This window comes from Penaeus monodon, chromosome 36, assembly GCF_015228065.2.
Source record: "Penaeus monodon isolate SGIC_2016 chromosome 36, NSTDA_Pmon_1, whole genome shotgun sequence".
Classification (NCBI taxonomy): Eukaryota; Metazoa; Arthropoda; class Malacostraca; order Decapoda; family Penaeidae; genus Penaeus; species Penaeus monodon.
This window is the reverse complement of record NC_051421.1, coordinates 8,135,530-8,150,529: the sequence shown is the minus strand read 5'-3', so window position 1 is coordinate 8,150,529 and position 15,000 is coordinate 8,135,530. Positions and strand designations below refer to the sequence as shown.

The window sequence follows — 15,000 nt, the reverse complement described above, 5'->3', positions numbered from 1 at the left end:
ACAAAAAAAAAAATAATAATAAAAAAAAATAAAAGCTAACATTTTTTTTTCCATATGAATTCAAGTACAAGGAAGAGATAGCTCTTTTAATAAGACAACGACCTAATTTCAACCAAGTGCTATGCTTTGCTAGCTTTCCCAAGGCTTGACCCTCTGCATGTACTGATTCAACTCGTTTTTTTTATTCAACTTGTTTTTACCTCTTCTGGTTTCTATATAATCTTATCAATTTTTTCTTTGTGTATCCATTGCGTGAGTTTGCTCCGTCTAATAAGGAATCTTTTGTACACATGTGTTCATGTTCATATATGTGTGCATGTAGATATAGATATAAATGCTGAGACAACTGAGGTACGACCGGCTGCGAAACTCGTGATTGCTAAGCCACCATTCTACCACAGAGCTGTGCCACGTCTGTATACTTTACACTCCCATAATCAACTATTTCTTGACATGCAGTATCACATTGGAAGACATGGTTTTCTCCACAATCTCTCGCAAAGCCTTCCTGAAGCCGGCGCTGTGAACGTCCTTCATATCATTGCCGTCAAAGTTACTTGCACTTTCAAGTAGGTCATGACCCGATCTTGCAGTATAGCTGGCGATGTTCTGAGGCACAAGGTTTTCCAAGTTGATCTGGATATCAGCGAACAGCTTGTCCACACACGAATCTGTATCTTAAACTGTAAAGACATAATTATTTTCCATGATTTTCATTTCTTACAATAAATTTGGTTCATGTTGAAACTACTGTAAGTTAAAAATCATAAAAATCATTACATACACAGGCAAAGGATTTTCAGAAGATTCATAGAAAAGGTTACTACCCTCAAAATGTGTACTCCCACATATTTATATAATTATGTGTGTGTGTCTATGCGTATGTATAGTATATATAATATATTGTGGAATATACCATTCACCAAGAGGGGGCGTGGCACTCCTGTTGTCACTTCACATACACACCTGTCCACACCTGTATTAACTGCGCGTGATTCATGGATGCCTCAACACTTTTCAGATTACTCTGATGGACAGTGAGAATGTGCTGTAATTGTAAGGTAATTACTGAAGAAAAAGATATAACTAACAGACAGGTTTAGCGTAAGTTAAGTTTTTTTTTTTTTTAATGGAGTTTCACATATAATGTAAAAGACTTAAATGAACAGTATTGAAAAAATAATGTGAGTGAAGCATTTTTCCTTGAAATAATGTAAAATTTTAATTTCAATTATAAAAGTTTGAATTGCTTCATATAACACATTCTGGCAAATATATTGGAAAATTATTAGATATAGGAGCGTTAAGTATATAGTTAATTTCCCTCAAGAATCAAATTGCTTGAGAAATTACCTAATCAAGATAAATGGCGGCTTGCGGTGGCCTTCTCAGTCATGCTTATATGTTTCATCCATAGGTACCTGGGATAATTTAAGCTAATGTTATCTCAAAGACAGTAAGCTAAGATTTTCATCACTGTAACTCGTGTAAGGAGAAACAGGCTACACTTTCCTAGCACAGTGTGTTGTCGAGAGCAAGACAATTAGAGGTCATTTTCTGCTTACTGTACATTATATATATATTTTTTAGCATATATGATAAGCAACATTTTAAGACCGCCTGGGATATAGGCGATATATGTACATACATATATATATATATATTTATATATATATATATATATATATATATATATATATATATATATATATATAGAGAGAGAGAGAGAGAGAGAGAGAGAGAGAGAGAGAGAGAGAGAGAGATAAATGTATAACCGTATAAATTAAATACACACACACACACACACACACACACACACACACATATATATATATATATATGGGTTACATATAATGCAATGTATATGTGTGTGTGTATATTATATACATATATAAATAGAGAGATAGATAGATATGTACAAACATATCTATATGCATTCATATAGAATTATATGTATATGTATGTACTTGATACAAACACACACTCACACACACACACACACACACACACACACACACAGAATATATATATATATATATATATATATATATATATATATATATATATATATATATATATATATATATATATATATGGATACAAGAAAACACGCTTATATGCACACATACACACATATATAAATATATGTGCATATGCATACAAGTAAACACGCTTATATGCACAAACACACACAGACACACACACACACATATATATATATATATGTGTGTGTGTGTGTGTGTGTGTGTGTTTATAAATTGTTGATGAACATGTGTGTGTACGTATATATACGTATATACATACATGTATGCATGTGTATATATTTGTGTATATCGTATTTTATTTATGTAATCAGACGTTAAACACTTGTTTCCCAAAGGATAGCGTACATTTTGTCGTAAAGGGTTATACTATTTAAGATTATTGGGGTTACGATTTTCATAACACTGTATTTGCGGTAAGCATTTAGATAATTAGCATTTTTTCCCTTTTTTGAAAATCCTTGATATTTGGAAATAATAAAGAATATCAAAGAAATTATAATCTTCACTCAGTAGTTTCATCAGCATGAACTGTTACCAAGAAATTAATTTCTTAAGAGCTAAATCTATATTTTTCTGTCAATCATTGCACCGTGAAAAGATATGAATATAAAATAAAACGTAGAAATAAACGAAGTTTTCGTGTCGGAGACATGTTCAACCTTAAGCTTCTATTTAGGTCTAAAAACTCTGATGGAAGCAGCTCCGAGAACTTCAGCATCACTAAGGCCAACGTGACTGGACTCTGCTCCCTGCGCCGCTCCAAGTCCGCTTACTTCAACGCTGATAAGGTATGGTTATATATGAATATAAATTATGATAAACATAGGAACATTAAAATAGTTATCTTATTAACTCAGTTGGTCGACATAAGGAAATCGATGTTAATGGAAATTATATAATTCAGTTTGTTAAGAAAGCGACAATTATCATGTATATTTATAGAGTGTGCTCACCGGTTCGGTTGTGGTGGAAAACGCTCGTGCCAACGCCGACTACACGGTAACCTTTGCCGGTGTTGGAGAAGCTCCAGCACAGACTGTTTCTGGTCAAGTCGTAGAGCGTGTGGACAAGCTGTTCGCCGGTATCCAGATCAACTTGGAAAACCTTGTGCCTCAGAACATCGCCAGCTACACTGCAAGATCGGGTCATGACCTACTTGAAAGTGCAAGCAATTTGGACGGCAATGATATGAAGGATGTTCACAGTGCCGGCTTCAGAAAGGCTTTGCGTGAGATCGTGGAGAAAACCATGTCTTCCAACGTGAAGGTGCAGATTAAGAAGTCCATCCAGGACATGAAGAATGCTTGAAACTGTAGAATGACGAAGAGATTTGTGAGTGCATGGAGAGACATGTAAAATATAGCAATAATAAACTTATTCTTTTGTCAATATCCTAAGAAAATTTTCATGAAAATGTAGATAACCCATGCTAGATGTATGCAGTGTTATCCAGAGCCAATTTCTAGATATGCTCGAATTGCCAAACCTATTCTTAAATAATGTAACTTGGAAGTGTGAAGTGCTTTTTTCATGTCATAGTTTTTAGACCTAAATGGAAGCTTAAGGTTGAACATGTCTCCGACACGAAAACTTCATTTATTTCTACGTTTTATTTTATCTACATATCTTTTCACGGTGCAAGGATTGACAGAAAAATATAGATTTAGCTCTTAAGCAATTAATTTCTCGGTAACAGGTCATACTGATGAAACTGCTGAGTGAAGATTATAATTTCTTTGATATTCTTTATTATTTCCAAATATCAAGGATTTTCAAAAAAAGGAAAAAATGCTAATTATCTAAATGCTTACCGCAAATACAGTGTTATGAAAATCGTAACCCCAATAATCTTAACTAGTATAACCCTTTACGACAAAATGTACGCTATCCTTTGGGAAAAAAGTGTTTAACGTCTGATTACATAAATAAAATACGATATACACAAATATATACACATGCATACATATATGTATATACGTATATATACGTACACACACATGTTCATCAACAATTTATAAACACACACACACACACATATATATATATGTGTGTGTGTGTCTGTGTGTGTGTGCATATAAGCGTGTTTTCTTGTATGCATATGCACATATATTTATATATGTGTGTATGTGTGCATATAAGCGTGTTTTCTTGTATGCATATATATATATATATATATATATATATATATATATATATATATATATATATATATATATATATATATATATATATATATATATGTGTGTGTGTGTGTGTGTGTGTGTGTGTGTATTTAATTTATACGGTTATACATGCTACGCCAATGGGTCTTTGTCTCTGTTAACATGTGTTAACATGAAAAGGATGACCTGGGCATGTGTTAACATGAAGGGACCTGGGCAAACGCAGCTGGCTGTGAGCGGAGGAGCGGAGGAACAAGCCAAGAGAGGGGGTTGGGTGCTGCTCCTGTGAAGACCTCGTGTGTGCCCTTGTGACCTTATAAAACTTTGTGTTGCCCTGTTATAAGCTGTATCGTGCAGTGTGACATGCTGGTTTCCCCCTGTATTGTGCCTATAGAAAAGTGTATGGGTAAATAACTGTGTAAATAAAGGAAAGACTGTCATCGTGTGTTTATTTCGTGCCCTGCCTCGCCAAGTGGGTGTCCCCTCGTGGTGGTCTGGGACGCTGTGGTGCTCGGTGCCTCTTGGAGCTGTTCAGTGTTCACGACCCTGTGAATAGCACGCCTCTGCCTAGCCTGCCTTGTGTTGGTGGCAGAGAGACGAGGCGACCGGCGTAACATACATTTATCTCTCTCTCTCTCTATATATACATATATATTTATATGCATGTATCTATATTTATATTAATATCTCTATATAAACATACACATATATACAAAAATACACAGATGTTTCTTTATATATATATACATGTAAGCCTCTCTCTCTCTCTCTCTCTCTTTCTCTCTCTCTCTCTCTCTCTCTCTCTCTCTCTCTCTCTATATATATATATATATATATATATATTTTTTTTTATATATATGTATGTATGTATGTACATATATCGCCTATATTCCAGGCGGTCTTAAAATGTTGCTTATCATATATGCTAAAAAATATATATATAATGTACGGTAAGCAGAAAATGACCTCTAATTGTCTTGCTCTCGACGTCACACTGTGCTAGGAAAGTGTAGCCTGTTTCTCCTTACACGAGTTACAGTGATGAAAATCTTAGCTTACTGTCTTTGAGATAACATTCGCTTAAATTATCCCAGGTACCTATGGATGAAACATATAAGCATGACTGAGAAGGCCACCGCAAGCCGCCATTTATCTTGATTAGGTAATTTCTCAAGCAATTTGATTCTTGAGGGAAATTAACTATATACCTCATGCTCCTATATCTAATAATTTTCCAATATATTTGCTAGAATGTGTTATATGAAGCAATTCAAACTTTTATAATTGAAATTAAAATTTTACATTATTTCAAGGAAAAATGCTTCACTCACATTATTTTTTCAATACTGTTCATTCAAGTCTTTTACATTATATGTGAAACTCCATAAAAAACAACAACTTAACTTACGCTAAAACTGTCTGTTAGTTATATCTTTTTCTTCAGAAATTACCTTACAATTACAGCACATTCTCACTGTCCATCAGAGTAATCTGAAAAGTGTTGAGACATCCATGAATCACGCGCAGTTGATACAGGTGTGGACAGGTGTGTATGTGAAGTGACAACAGGAGTGGCACGCCCCCTCTTGGTGAATGGTATATTCCACAATATATTATATATATTATACATACGCATAGACACACACACATAATTATATAAATTTGTGGGAGTACACATTTTGAGGGTAGTAACCTTTTCTATGAATCTTCTGAAAATCCTTTGCCTGTGTATGTAATGATTTTTATGATTTTTAACTTACAGTAGTTTTCAACATGAACCAAATTTATTGTAAGAAATGAAAATTATGGAAAATAATTAATGTCTTTACAGTTTAAGATACAGATTCGCATTTTGATACTGCATGTCAAGAAATAGTTGATTATGGGAGTGTAAAGTATACAGACGTGGTAGAATGGTGGCTTAGCAATCACGAGTTTCGCAGCCGGTCGTTCCTCAGTTGTCTCAGCATTTATATCTATATCTACACGCACACATATATGAACATGAACACATGTATACAAAAGATTCCTCATTATACGGAGCAAAATCTGGTGTTTTGCCAGGTGCATATACACAAACCAATATCATTTTCGTATCAGTACGCAGGCCACTGATATTATCCTCTGTCCTCTAGAAAGTTCTTTCAATGCAGCTATTTGTGCTTTATTTCTAGATAGTCGCAATACATTTTTTCTTTTGGTTTATTCTTTTGTCGAACTTCTATGGTGGCTTCGTGCTGTCCTATGTAGGTGTTACGTCTCCAGTTGTTTCTTGCGCCCTGTGCAGCGATGTTGCTTTGCCTCGGCGTTTTTAATTAGTCTGTGGCTGTAACTGTTCGTGCGTGTCTGTCAGATTGCAAATCTGATGACGACAGATGGATTGTATATACATGTATGTGTGGATATATAATTGTGAATGTATAAGTATATACACTTACATTCACACACACACACACAGACAAAACACACACATATAGATGGATACAAATTTATGATTGCTAGTTTTTATTTGTCTCTCTGTACACTCACAATAGTTTCAACACGTTGGAAGATCAAGCATTCTTCATATCCTGGATGGACTTGTTAATCTGCACCTTCACGTTGGAAGACATAGTTTTCTCCACGATCTCTCGCAGAGCCTTTCTGAAGCCGGCACTGTGAACGTCCTTCATATCGTTGCCGTTCAAGTTGCTTGCAGTTTCAAGCAGGTCATGACCCGATCTTGCAATGTAGCTGGCAATGTTCTGCGGCACAAGGTTTTCCAAGTTGATCTGAATATCGGCGAACAGCTTGTCCACACGCTCTACGACTTGACCAGAAACAGTCTGTGCTGGAGCTTCTCCAACACCAGCAAAGGTTACCGTATAGTCGGCGTTGGCACGAGCGTTTTCCACCACAACCGAACCGGAGAGCACACTCTGTAAAAATACATGATATAAGTCACTAATAATGAGAAACTATGTATTCAGCTTTCTTTAAAACAATATAAATCTCGTGATGATTTTCCTTTTAAAGTTAATGCGTTAAAGAAGTTAATGCCTATAAGCTTATCTCATATACCTTTCTCTCCATTTAATCCCCTATCTGATCAGCGTTGAAGGAAGCGGACTTGGAGCGGCGCAGGGAGCAGAGTCCAGTCACGTTGGCCTTAGTGATGCTGAAGTTCTCGGAGCTGCTTCCGTCAGAGTTAACTTGGAAGGGCAGGTTTGACTCTCCGTTCTGCACGTTTTTAGAGTCACACCATCCTAGTGTTCTGTCAATGAAACATGAAAAATCAGTATATGAAGTGGATAATAGGGAATGGTAATAACGAATATGAAATAACACCAAAAGATCATTACGATCAATGGAATTGTGATAACAGAATATTACTCCATGTATGCGATAGCTCCTTCGAGCACTGCGTCGAGTATCTGGTTGGGCGTGGTAGGGTTGGCGACGGCGCGAGGCAAGATGGGCTGAGAGTCCCCGCCTTCAGCAGGGAAAAGCCCTAGCTGGTCGTCCCATTGGTTGGGTCGTGCCACACACAATGTCAGAATTACCGCCAGACTGACAATCCTCAACATGGTTACGGCTGCACAATTATGATCATATCAATAAGAAAATCTTTTAAATTTTATAATGGTCATTATACATTGTATATATATATATATATATATATATATATATATATATATATATATATATATATATATATTGCTCAATTCATCTCGCAGAGGACCAGAGGACTCACCTGATGGTTTGGTCAACTGTCCCTTGAACTTTCCTACCATCCAATATATATCTGATATTTGCTGAGAATGAATTTTCTGAAATGACATTAAGATTTTTTTTTCCCAAAAGAAAATCTAGTATGGAAAAGTAATATAAATTCTATGAGAAGCTTTTTCAGTATCTACAGCTGCGAATACTCGTGAAGGACGTAATAATAAGGTTAATAGATTTTCACCCAGAAGTCTACTCTAAAGCAACACACATTCTTTGTGTGTGTGTGTGTGTGTGTGTGTGTGTGTGTGTGTATATATATATATATATATATATATATATATATATATATATATATATATATGTGTGTGTGTGTGTGTGTGTGTGTGTGTGTGTGTGTGTGTGTGTGTGTGTGTGTGTATACATGTATGTATGCATGTATTTATGTATGTATCAGTCCATCTATTCGTGGCTGTATTTATCTCTTATGTTTCTATAAATATCAATACCTATACACATATATTTATTTATGTGTGTGTTTATTCATATCGATGTGTGCATACATACCTGTGTGTGCGTGAATATTCATATGAATGCATATGTATAAACACACACACACACATATATATGCACATATACATATACATACACATACATACATACAGAAAATGGGGATCATTCGGATGGTGGTATAATCCGAACACCGATTTTTTTTCTGGCGAGTTCATTTGTATTTCTAGTATCCACTTTCTATTTTAGGTTCACATCGTAAACTCTGACCAAATGACTATGGAGGCAAAGAAATCACAATTATCATGTCGGATCATTGTTAAATGACGAAAGTATTCCCAATAATACCATATCTCTCGTGCGGGGCTTACGAACAACTGATGAAAGGGATGATTTGTTACTATCTAAGCAAATTCCCACCCCCTTTTTTAAAGAACATTTTGATATTATGACACGACTGTTCTTAATCATTTATAATGGAATAAAACGCCCACGCCTAGTAAGTAAAGGCTATGATTTCTTGTTTCACGATTTCTCTTCTCCCTTTGTTTCTTTCTGTACGTGTATGTTTCTCTTCTCCCTCTCTTCTTCCCTCCTCCCCTCTCTCTGTTTCTTCACCCCCCCTCTCTCTTTTTCCCTCATATAATTTTATCTCTCTTTACCGCTCTCCCTTCCCCTCTCTTTCTCGTCTCCTTCCCATTCTTTCTCCTCTTATCTTCTCCCCTTTCTCTCTTCCCTCCTCTCTCTCTTTCTCACCCGTCTCTCTCTCCTTTTTTGCTTTCCTCACTCTATCTCTCTCACATACTCATTCACAATCACCCGTACCCGCCCCCCCCCCCCAACACGAACGCACTCATGGATATCCCGAACACTTAAGAAAAAAGTAATTTCGTTGTGTCAAATAGCAAGCGGTCAGTATGCCTTTATTTTTACTGTAAACTAATATGGCACTGCATTGATCTATTCAACATATTGTTTACAGTAATGCAACAGAACGTTTGATTTATGTCAAAATCTGCATTTATGCTTCTGACTTATAGCTTACATAATTTTATGAAAAACGACCTTTTGAATATAGGATCGAGCCATCGCACTGCTCAGTCCGAAACATCACCGGTCGGGGTGGTTCGGACGCTTTGAAAAAATATATGTATTCCATATATACACATACATATAAATGGATATACATTTATATATATAAAAATGTATTTATAAATATATCTATGTATGTGTATATATATTTATTTACATATATACTTATATACTTACACACATACACAAACACACATAAACACACATATTCCTGTAAACGGATGTTCAGAAAACCTGAATGGAATTTGTATCATTAGTTTGTACAAACTATTTTTTTTTCTGAGCATGATGGGAACAAACTGGAAGGGCATGGAAAGCTATATATGTAAACATAGACTCAAATGTTATATTTCAGAACTGTATACTACATGCGTTAGCTCCATTTTCTTGTCGTCTGTGATGTATTTGGAGCAGCAGCATGCATATTATTAATGGATATATTCTATTTTGAATTTGAGAAGAACGACAATACTACACGCGCACAAGATGAGGCAATGTTGCAAGTTTAATTTTACCTTGTAATTTTCGAGTTAATTTTTTTGACATATTTTATTTCATAGAAAATCGTATGATTGATATTGATTACTATGTGGTTTGTTATTCTTTTTCTAACGGTAGGTTCATATCATACATTAGATGATGTATAATAATTTAATTTAGGAACAAGATTTCATTTCTGGAACTTATATATGGAAATTTGTTTTAAGTGATTTGGCATGGAGGTATGTATTATTATTTCAGGTCGAAAAAAATAATTACGACAGGTCAAATGTTTTTTTTCCGGTGACCCGTGAAAAAATGCAGAAAAAATCCTGTATTTCAATACGATGTTTCGTTTAGAGCGAATTGCTGATACATCCTCTTTATTTTCCTCTGAAATATATATGCAATCAACTGACGCTGAAGATTTCCCGATAAACAGATTTTGAATGGAGAACATGTGAAATGTTTTCACAGGTGATGCTGAAGTAGGAACCTTTAACAACAGTTCTTAATTTCTAAAGGTCGCATGACACTTCTGGAGCTATATAAGCCTCGAGGACGATTTCACATCACTGGTACTATCCCTTCTTGGTGAGTGGTAAATTTCATACACTTTACACTCTGATACTGAGTAACAGTATAATTATTAGAAATAACTTATATAACATAAACATCTCGCACGTATTATAATCCACCTTGAGTTGTTCTTTCTCTTCATTTAAACCTAAGATATTGTCCATGGGGTGCTGTTTCTCAGTGCGTTTACCTGTATATTTCCATTGATTGATAGATTCATATATTTCATAATCTATTATATTGCTATCATTTAATTAGTCCATTTTCTTTCTAGATCACACCATGTTCACTTGGCTGATGCTGTCCTGCCTCTTAGGCTTCTCCCTGGCTGAGGTTCAGGTATGGACACACTGTTGACATGCTTCTTGCTTTTTCTACTACATGTATTGCTAAAAGAGTTCAAATATCTTCATGATCATTGACAATCTTATTTCTCATGTGAAATATCAATATTAAGAAACATGGCCTTTTCTTTTGATAGGATTACCAAGTATGTTACAAGGGAAGCAGCGCTGCTGAAAACAGATGCATGAAGGTGGACGTAGACCGCCTTGCCATGAAGGTTCACTTCCACATGCCCGAATCCGACGACTTCGATGATGTGGAAACTCTGGAGGATTATAGTGTAGTAAGTATTACTTGCCAGGTTATCAGTGAGTACACGATGCGGTGAAATAGATTTTTCTCAATGTTTTACGTTATTGATTTTGCTGAATTAATAATGCATAAGAAATTCTTTTATAAGTGAAATTGTATAATCTCATTCTAAGCATAAATACCTAAAAGTCTATATACTTCCCAGGGTCTAGCAGCATCCCGAGTGGTATCGCAGGAGGCGTGCTACGTGAGGCGACTCGTTAAATCTTTCGAGCAACAAGTAGCCTTCATCAAAGGCCATCAGGATGATGGCATGAGGGTTGAGTCTGACGTCAGAGTTTCCGCTGTTTCCCTCGACAATCCTGAGGAAGAGATCGGTTCGGATCTTGCCAATTTCTGTGGCGACCTTCCCGTTCACAAACTGGTGAGTGAGGAACAGACTGACAGTGTGCAAGACCGTCGTCAAGTTAGCGTGACCTTCACCCGCTGCGTGCTACTGTGTTTCGTTCCCACCTGCTTCACCACCACGCTCACGCTCCCCACTGGCGGCACCATCACCTTCGGCTGGTTCTTCTTTGGCTAAAGTGATTGTTTAAGGAACATTGTTCACTTTCTAATTTAGGCAAAAAGATGTATCTTTTTACCTGTCTTGATGATGTAGACTCACTTTTGATAAAAAATGACAGCATTTTAACGTCTCATGTACATTTCATATAAAAATTGTCCCTCCCGTATATAGACATACAAGCACGCCTGTGTATATATTTGAGAGAAGCACTGCTGCAATGTGAACTGATAACGAACGTGTATTCTTGTTATACTGATTTTTATTTCATTTGTCATTTCCTGCAATACGCAGTAAATGGACTTGCAACTATATGAATAAATACAAGCACGTGTTCACGCGAACACACACACACACACCCAAGGGTAAACAAAGTAGCTCACCTACCGAGAAGGCAATAGAATAGAAAGATATAAGAAATTGGTTATAATTATAAATAGACAACCAGATAAGATAAATGTTAACAGAAACAATGAACTTTTCGTTGGTGAAAAAAAATGTCAAAAATCCTACAGATTGATAATAGCGCCTCTCAACATCCTACACGCTTGTAAACAGTGTGCCTCAGTTTGGCCATGAATTCTATACCAGTAAACCCCTAAAATAAAAGTATTGGGTACATTTATTTCAATCATCAGTAAATTCATCCTTATAGACAATAAGACTTATATAAATTTCTTTGAAAGAACAGTAAGTATAATAAATGCAGCAAATGTTACAAAACATTTCCCGCAAAATGCAATATAGTTTTCCTTTGAATGTATATATATGTGTGTGTATGTATATATACATAAACACACACACACAAACAGATATATATATATATATATATATATATATATATATATATATATATATGTATGTATGTATGTATGTATGTATATCTGTGTGTGTGTGTGTGTGTTTGTGTGTGTGTATGTGTCTGTACATCAATATATATATTCATATATATTCATATATATATATATATTATATATATATATATATATATATATATATATATACATATATATATATATATATATACATATATGTATATCTGCATATATCATGATATGTACATATAAACATGTGTATGTATGTGCGTATAAATCTATACGTACATACATATACAGTAGTAATTTTAAATTTTACGTCTTCAGAATTATTCATTATTATATATTTTCTGTCTATTTAGTTATTTGTATAATCATTTAGTCAGACTGAACTCTGTTCATGTTGAAACTAATAAGGGCATAAAACGAAACGGCGGCCAAGAGCTTCATCAACATAGTTGATAAAGACATCAGCTGTGATGTTGAAACCCATACCTGAAAGAACACACCCAAACACACATATACATATATGTTTGTATTTGCATATATATATCTACATATACATATACTATACATGTGTGTATGCAATATTATATAGAATCATATAAATTTGATATATATATGTTTGTGCATGTGTGTGGATTTAAGCTAAAAACATTCCTGAAATGTGCTTTATATATAGTCAGGGACAAGAAAAATTATAGACAGCAGTGCCTCCACACCAAAAGTCCTCGTTCCCACAAAACTTTGCCTGAATGGCCTTAGATTATCTTAAATGATATAAAATATGTATATGTGTGGGGGAAGGGTTATGAATATCTATTCATCTGTCTATATATGTATCGGTGCGTATGTGTGTGCATTATATATTCATATTCTCTCTCTCTTACTTTATCCACAGAAATGTGCAGAAACAGGTTATTTTGCGAACTTCATATAACAGCCAAAAGTAAATTTATCTGATTTATTGATTTTCATTATTCTCTTTATCATAACGTCGTCACACATACATATATATGTGTAGATGTTTATACGTACTATATGAATGTGTGCAGATATACAGTATGTGTGTATATGTATGCATCGATGGATGTGTCGCGGGAAGCTAATTTGTAAATGTCAGCCTCTACTAGCTATCTGAACTCTAAGGACCCCCCACCTAGTTCCACGTGTCTCCTTATGACCTACCATACAACCTCACCTGTGATAGCGTTCTGGTCCAATACTGGTCAAGGTAGTTGAACACAAAGGAAAGTTTATAATTCAGGTAATAAAAAAAGAAAAGAAAAACAGACACGAACAATTAATTTAGTCTTTTCTGGTACGACTGGCTTTTCACTGTACAATACCATCACTAAAAATGCAGAAAGATCTCAACCTCTTTAAAGTCTCTGGTCCACTTTCATAATTCAAGATCATTTTGTCATAAGTCTTCGAAACATGGGTAAGAGTTCATATCCGTTCATGTGTGTTTGTATGTTATATATATATATATATATATATATATATATATATATATATATATATATATATATATATATATATATATATGATCATATGTATGTGTGATTGAAAGATGGAATAATGCAATGCCGCATTGATATAGATATATAACAATCCTCCCTGACCAGGCCTCGTACCTAGCTCACTTCGGGTATGAAACCGGAGGGCCAGTACTAAACCAACCATACCACACGACCCACTAAAAGGAGCGTGCAACTAGAATCTATCCAGCTCCACATACATTATCTCCCCACTCATACATGCGTAAAGATAGCGAGGTTTTACACACACTCCCAATGGGCACTTGGTGGAAACTGATTTAGAAATTCGAAACCGAAGTCATATGTACTGAGGTATATATATGAAAGATAGAATAATGCAATGCCGCATTGATATAGATATATAACAATCCTCCCTGACCAGGCCTCGAACCTAGCTCACTCCGGGTATGAAACCGGAGGGCCAATACTTACCCAATCATACCACACGACCCACTGAAAGGTGTGTGCAACTAGGATCTAACTACTCCATAGACATTAACTAGCTACTCATACATGAGTAAAGATAGCGAGATTTTACACACACTCCCACCATACGTATGGTATGGTTGGTTTAGTACTGGTTCTCTGGTTTCATACCCGGAGTGTGTGTTTGTGTTCGGATGTGTTTGTATGTGTGTGTGTGTGTATTTTGAGTATATGAGCGTGTATGTGTTCATAATATGTGTGCGTGACTGTACGTATGTATGTATGTATAGATGTGCATGTGTATGCGTGTTCATGTATGTGTGCGCATACGTTTTATACCCATAAATTACTTTGAACTTTGAGACTCGATCATGAGCTCTCGTTTAAAATGACTTCATTTACGATCAGTGTAGAACATTGGGCCATTACTGTTGAATCTTATATTCCTTGTAATTCTAGATACTTTTCCTCTTAGGCACT

At 35.3% G+C, this 15,000-nt stretch overlaps 1 protein-coding gene and 1 pseudogene across 1 annotated transcript; one reads left to right on the top strand and one right to left on the bottom strand.

The window, feature by feature from the left end:
• Positions 1 to 6,713: 6,713 nt before the first annotated feature.
• On the bottom strand, positions 6,714 to 7,773 carry LOC119595708 (annotated as a pseudogene).
• Positions 7,774 to 10,836: 3,063 nt separating this feature from the next.
• LOC119595705 lies at positions 10,837 to 11,861 on the top strand. The gene is made up of 3 exons (XM_037944817.1): positions 10,837 to 10,912; positions 11,055 to 11,201; positions 11,376 to 11,861. The coding sequence occupies exons 1-3, from the start codon at positions 10,856 to 10,858 to the stop codon at positions 11,751 to 11,753; spliced, it is 582 nt and encodes a 193-aa protein (XP_037800745.1). The 5' UTR covers positions 10,837 to 10,855; the 3' UTR covers positions 11,754 to 11,861.
• The last annotated feature ends 3,139 nt before the right edge of the window (positions 11,862 to 15,000 follow it).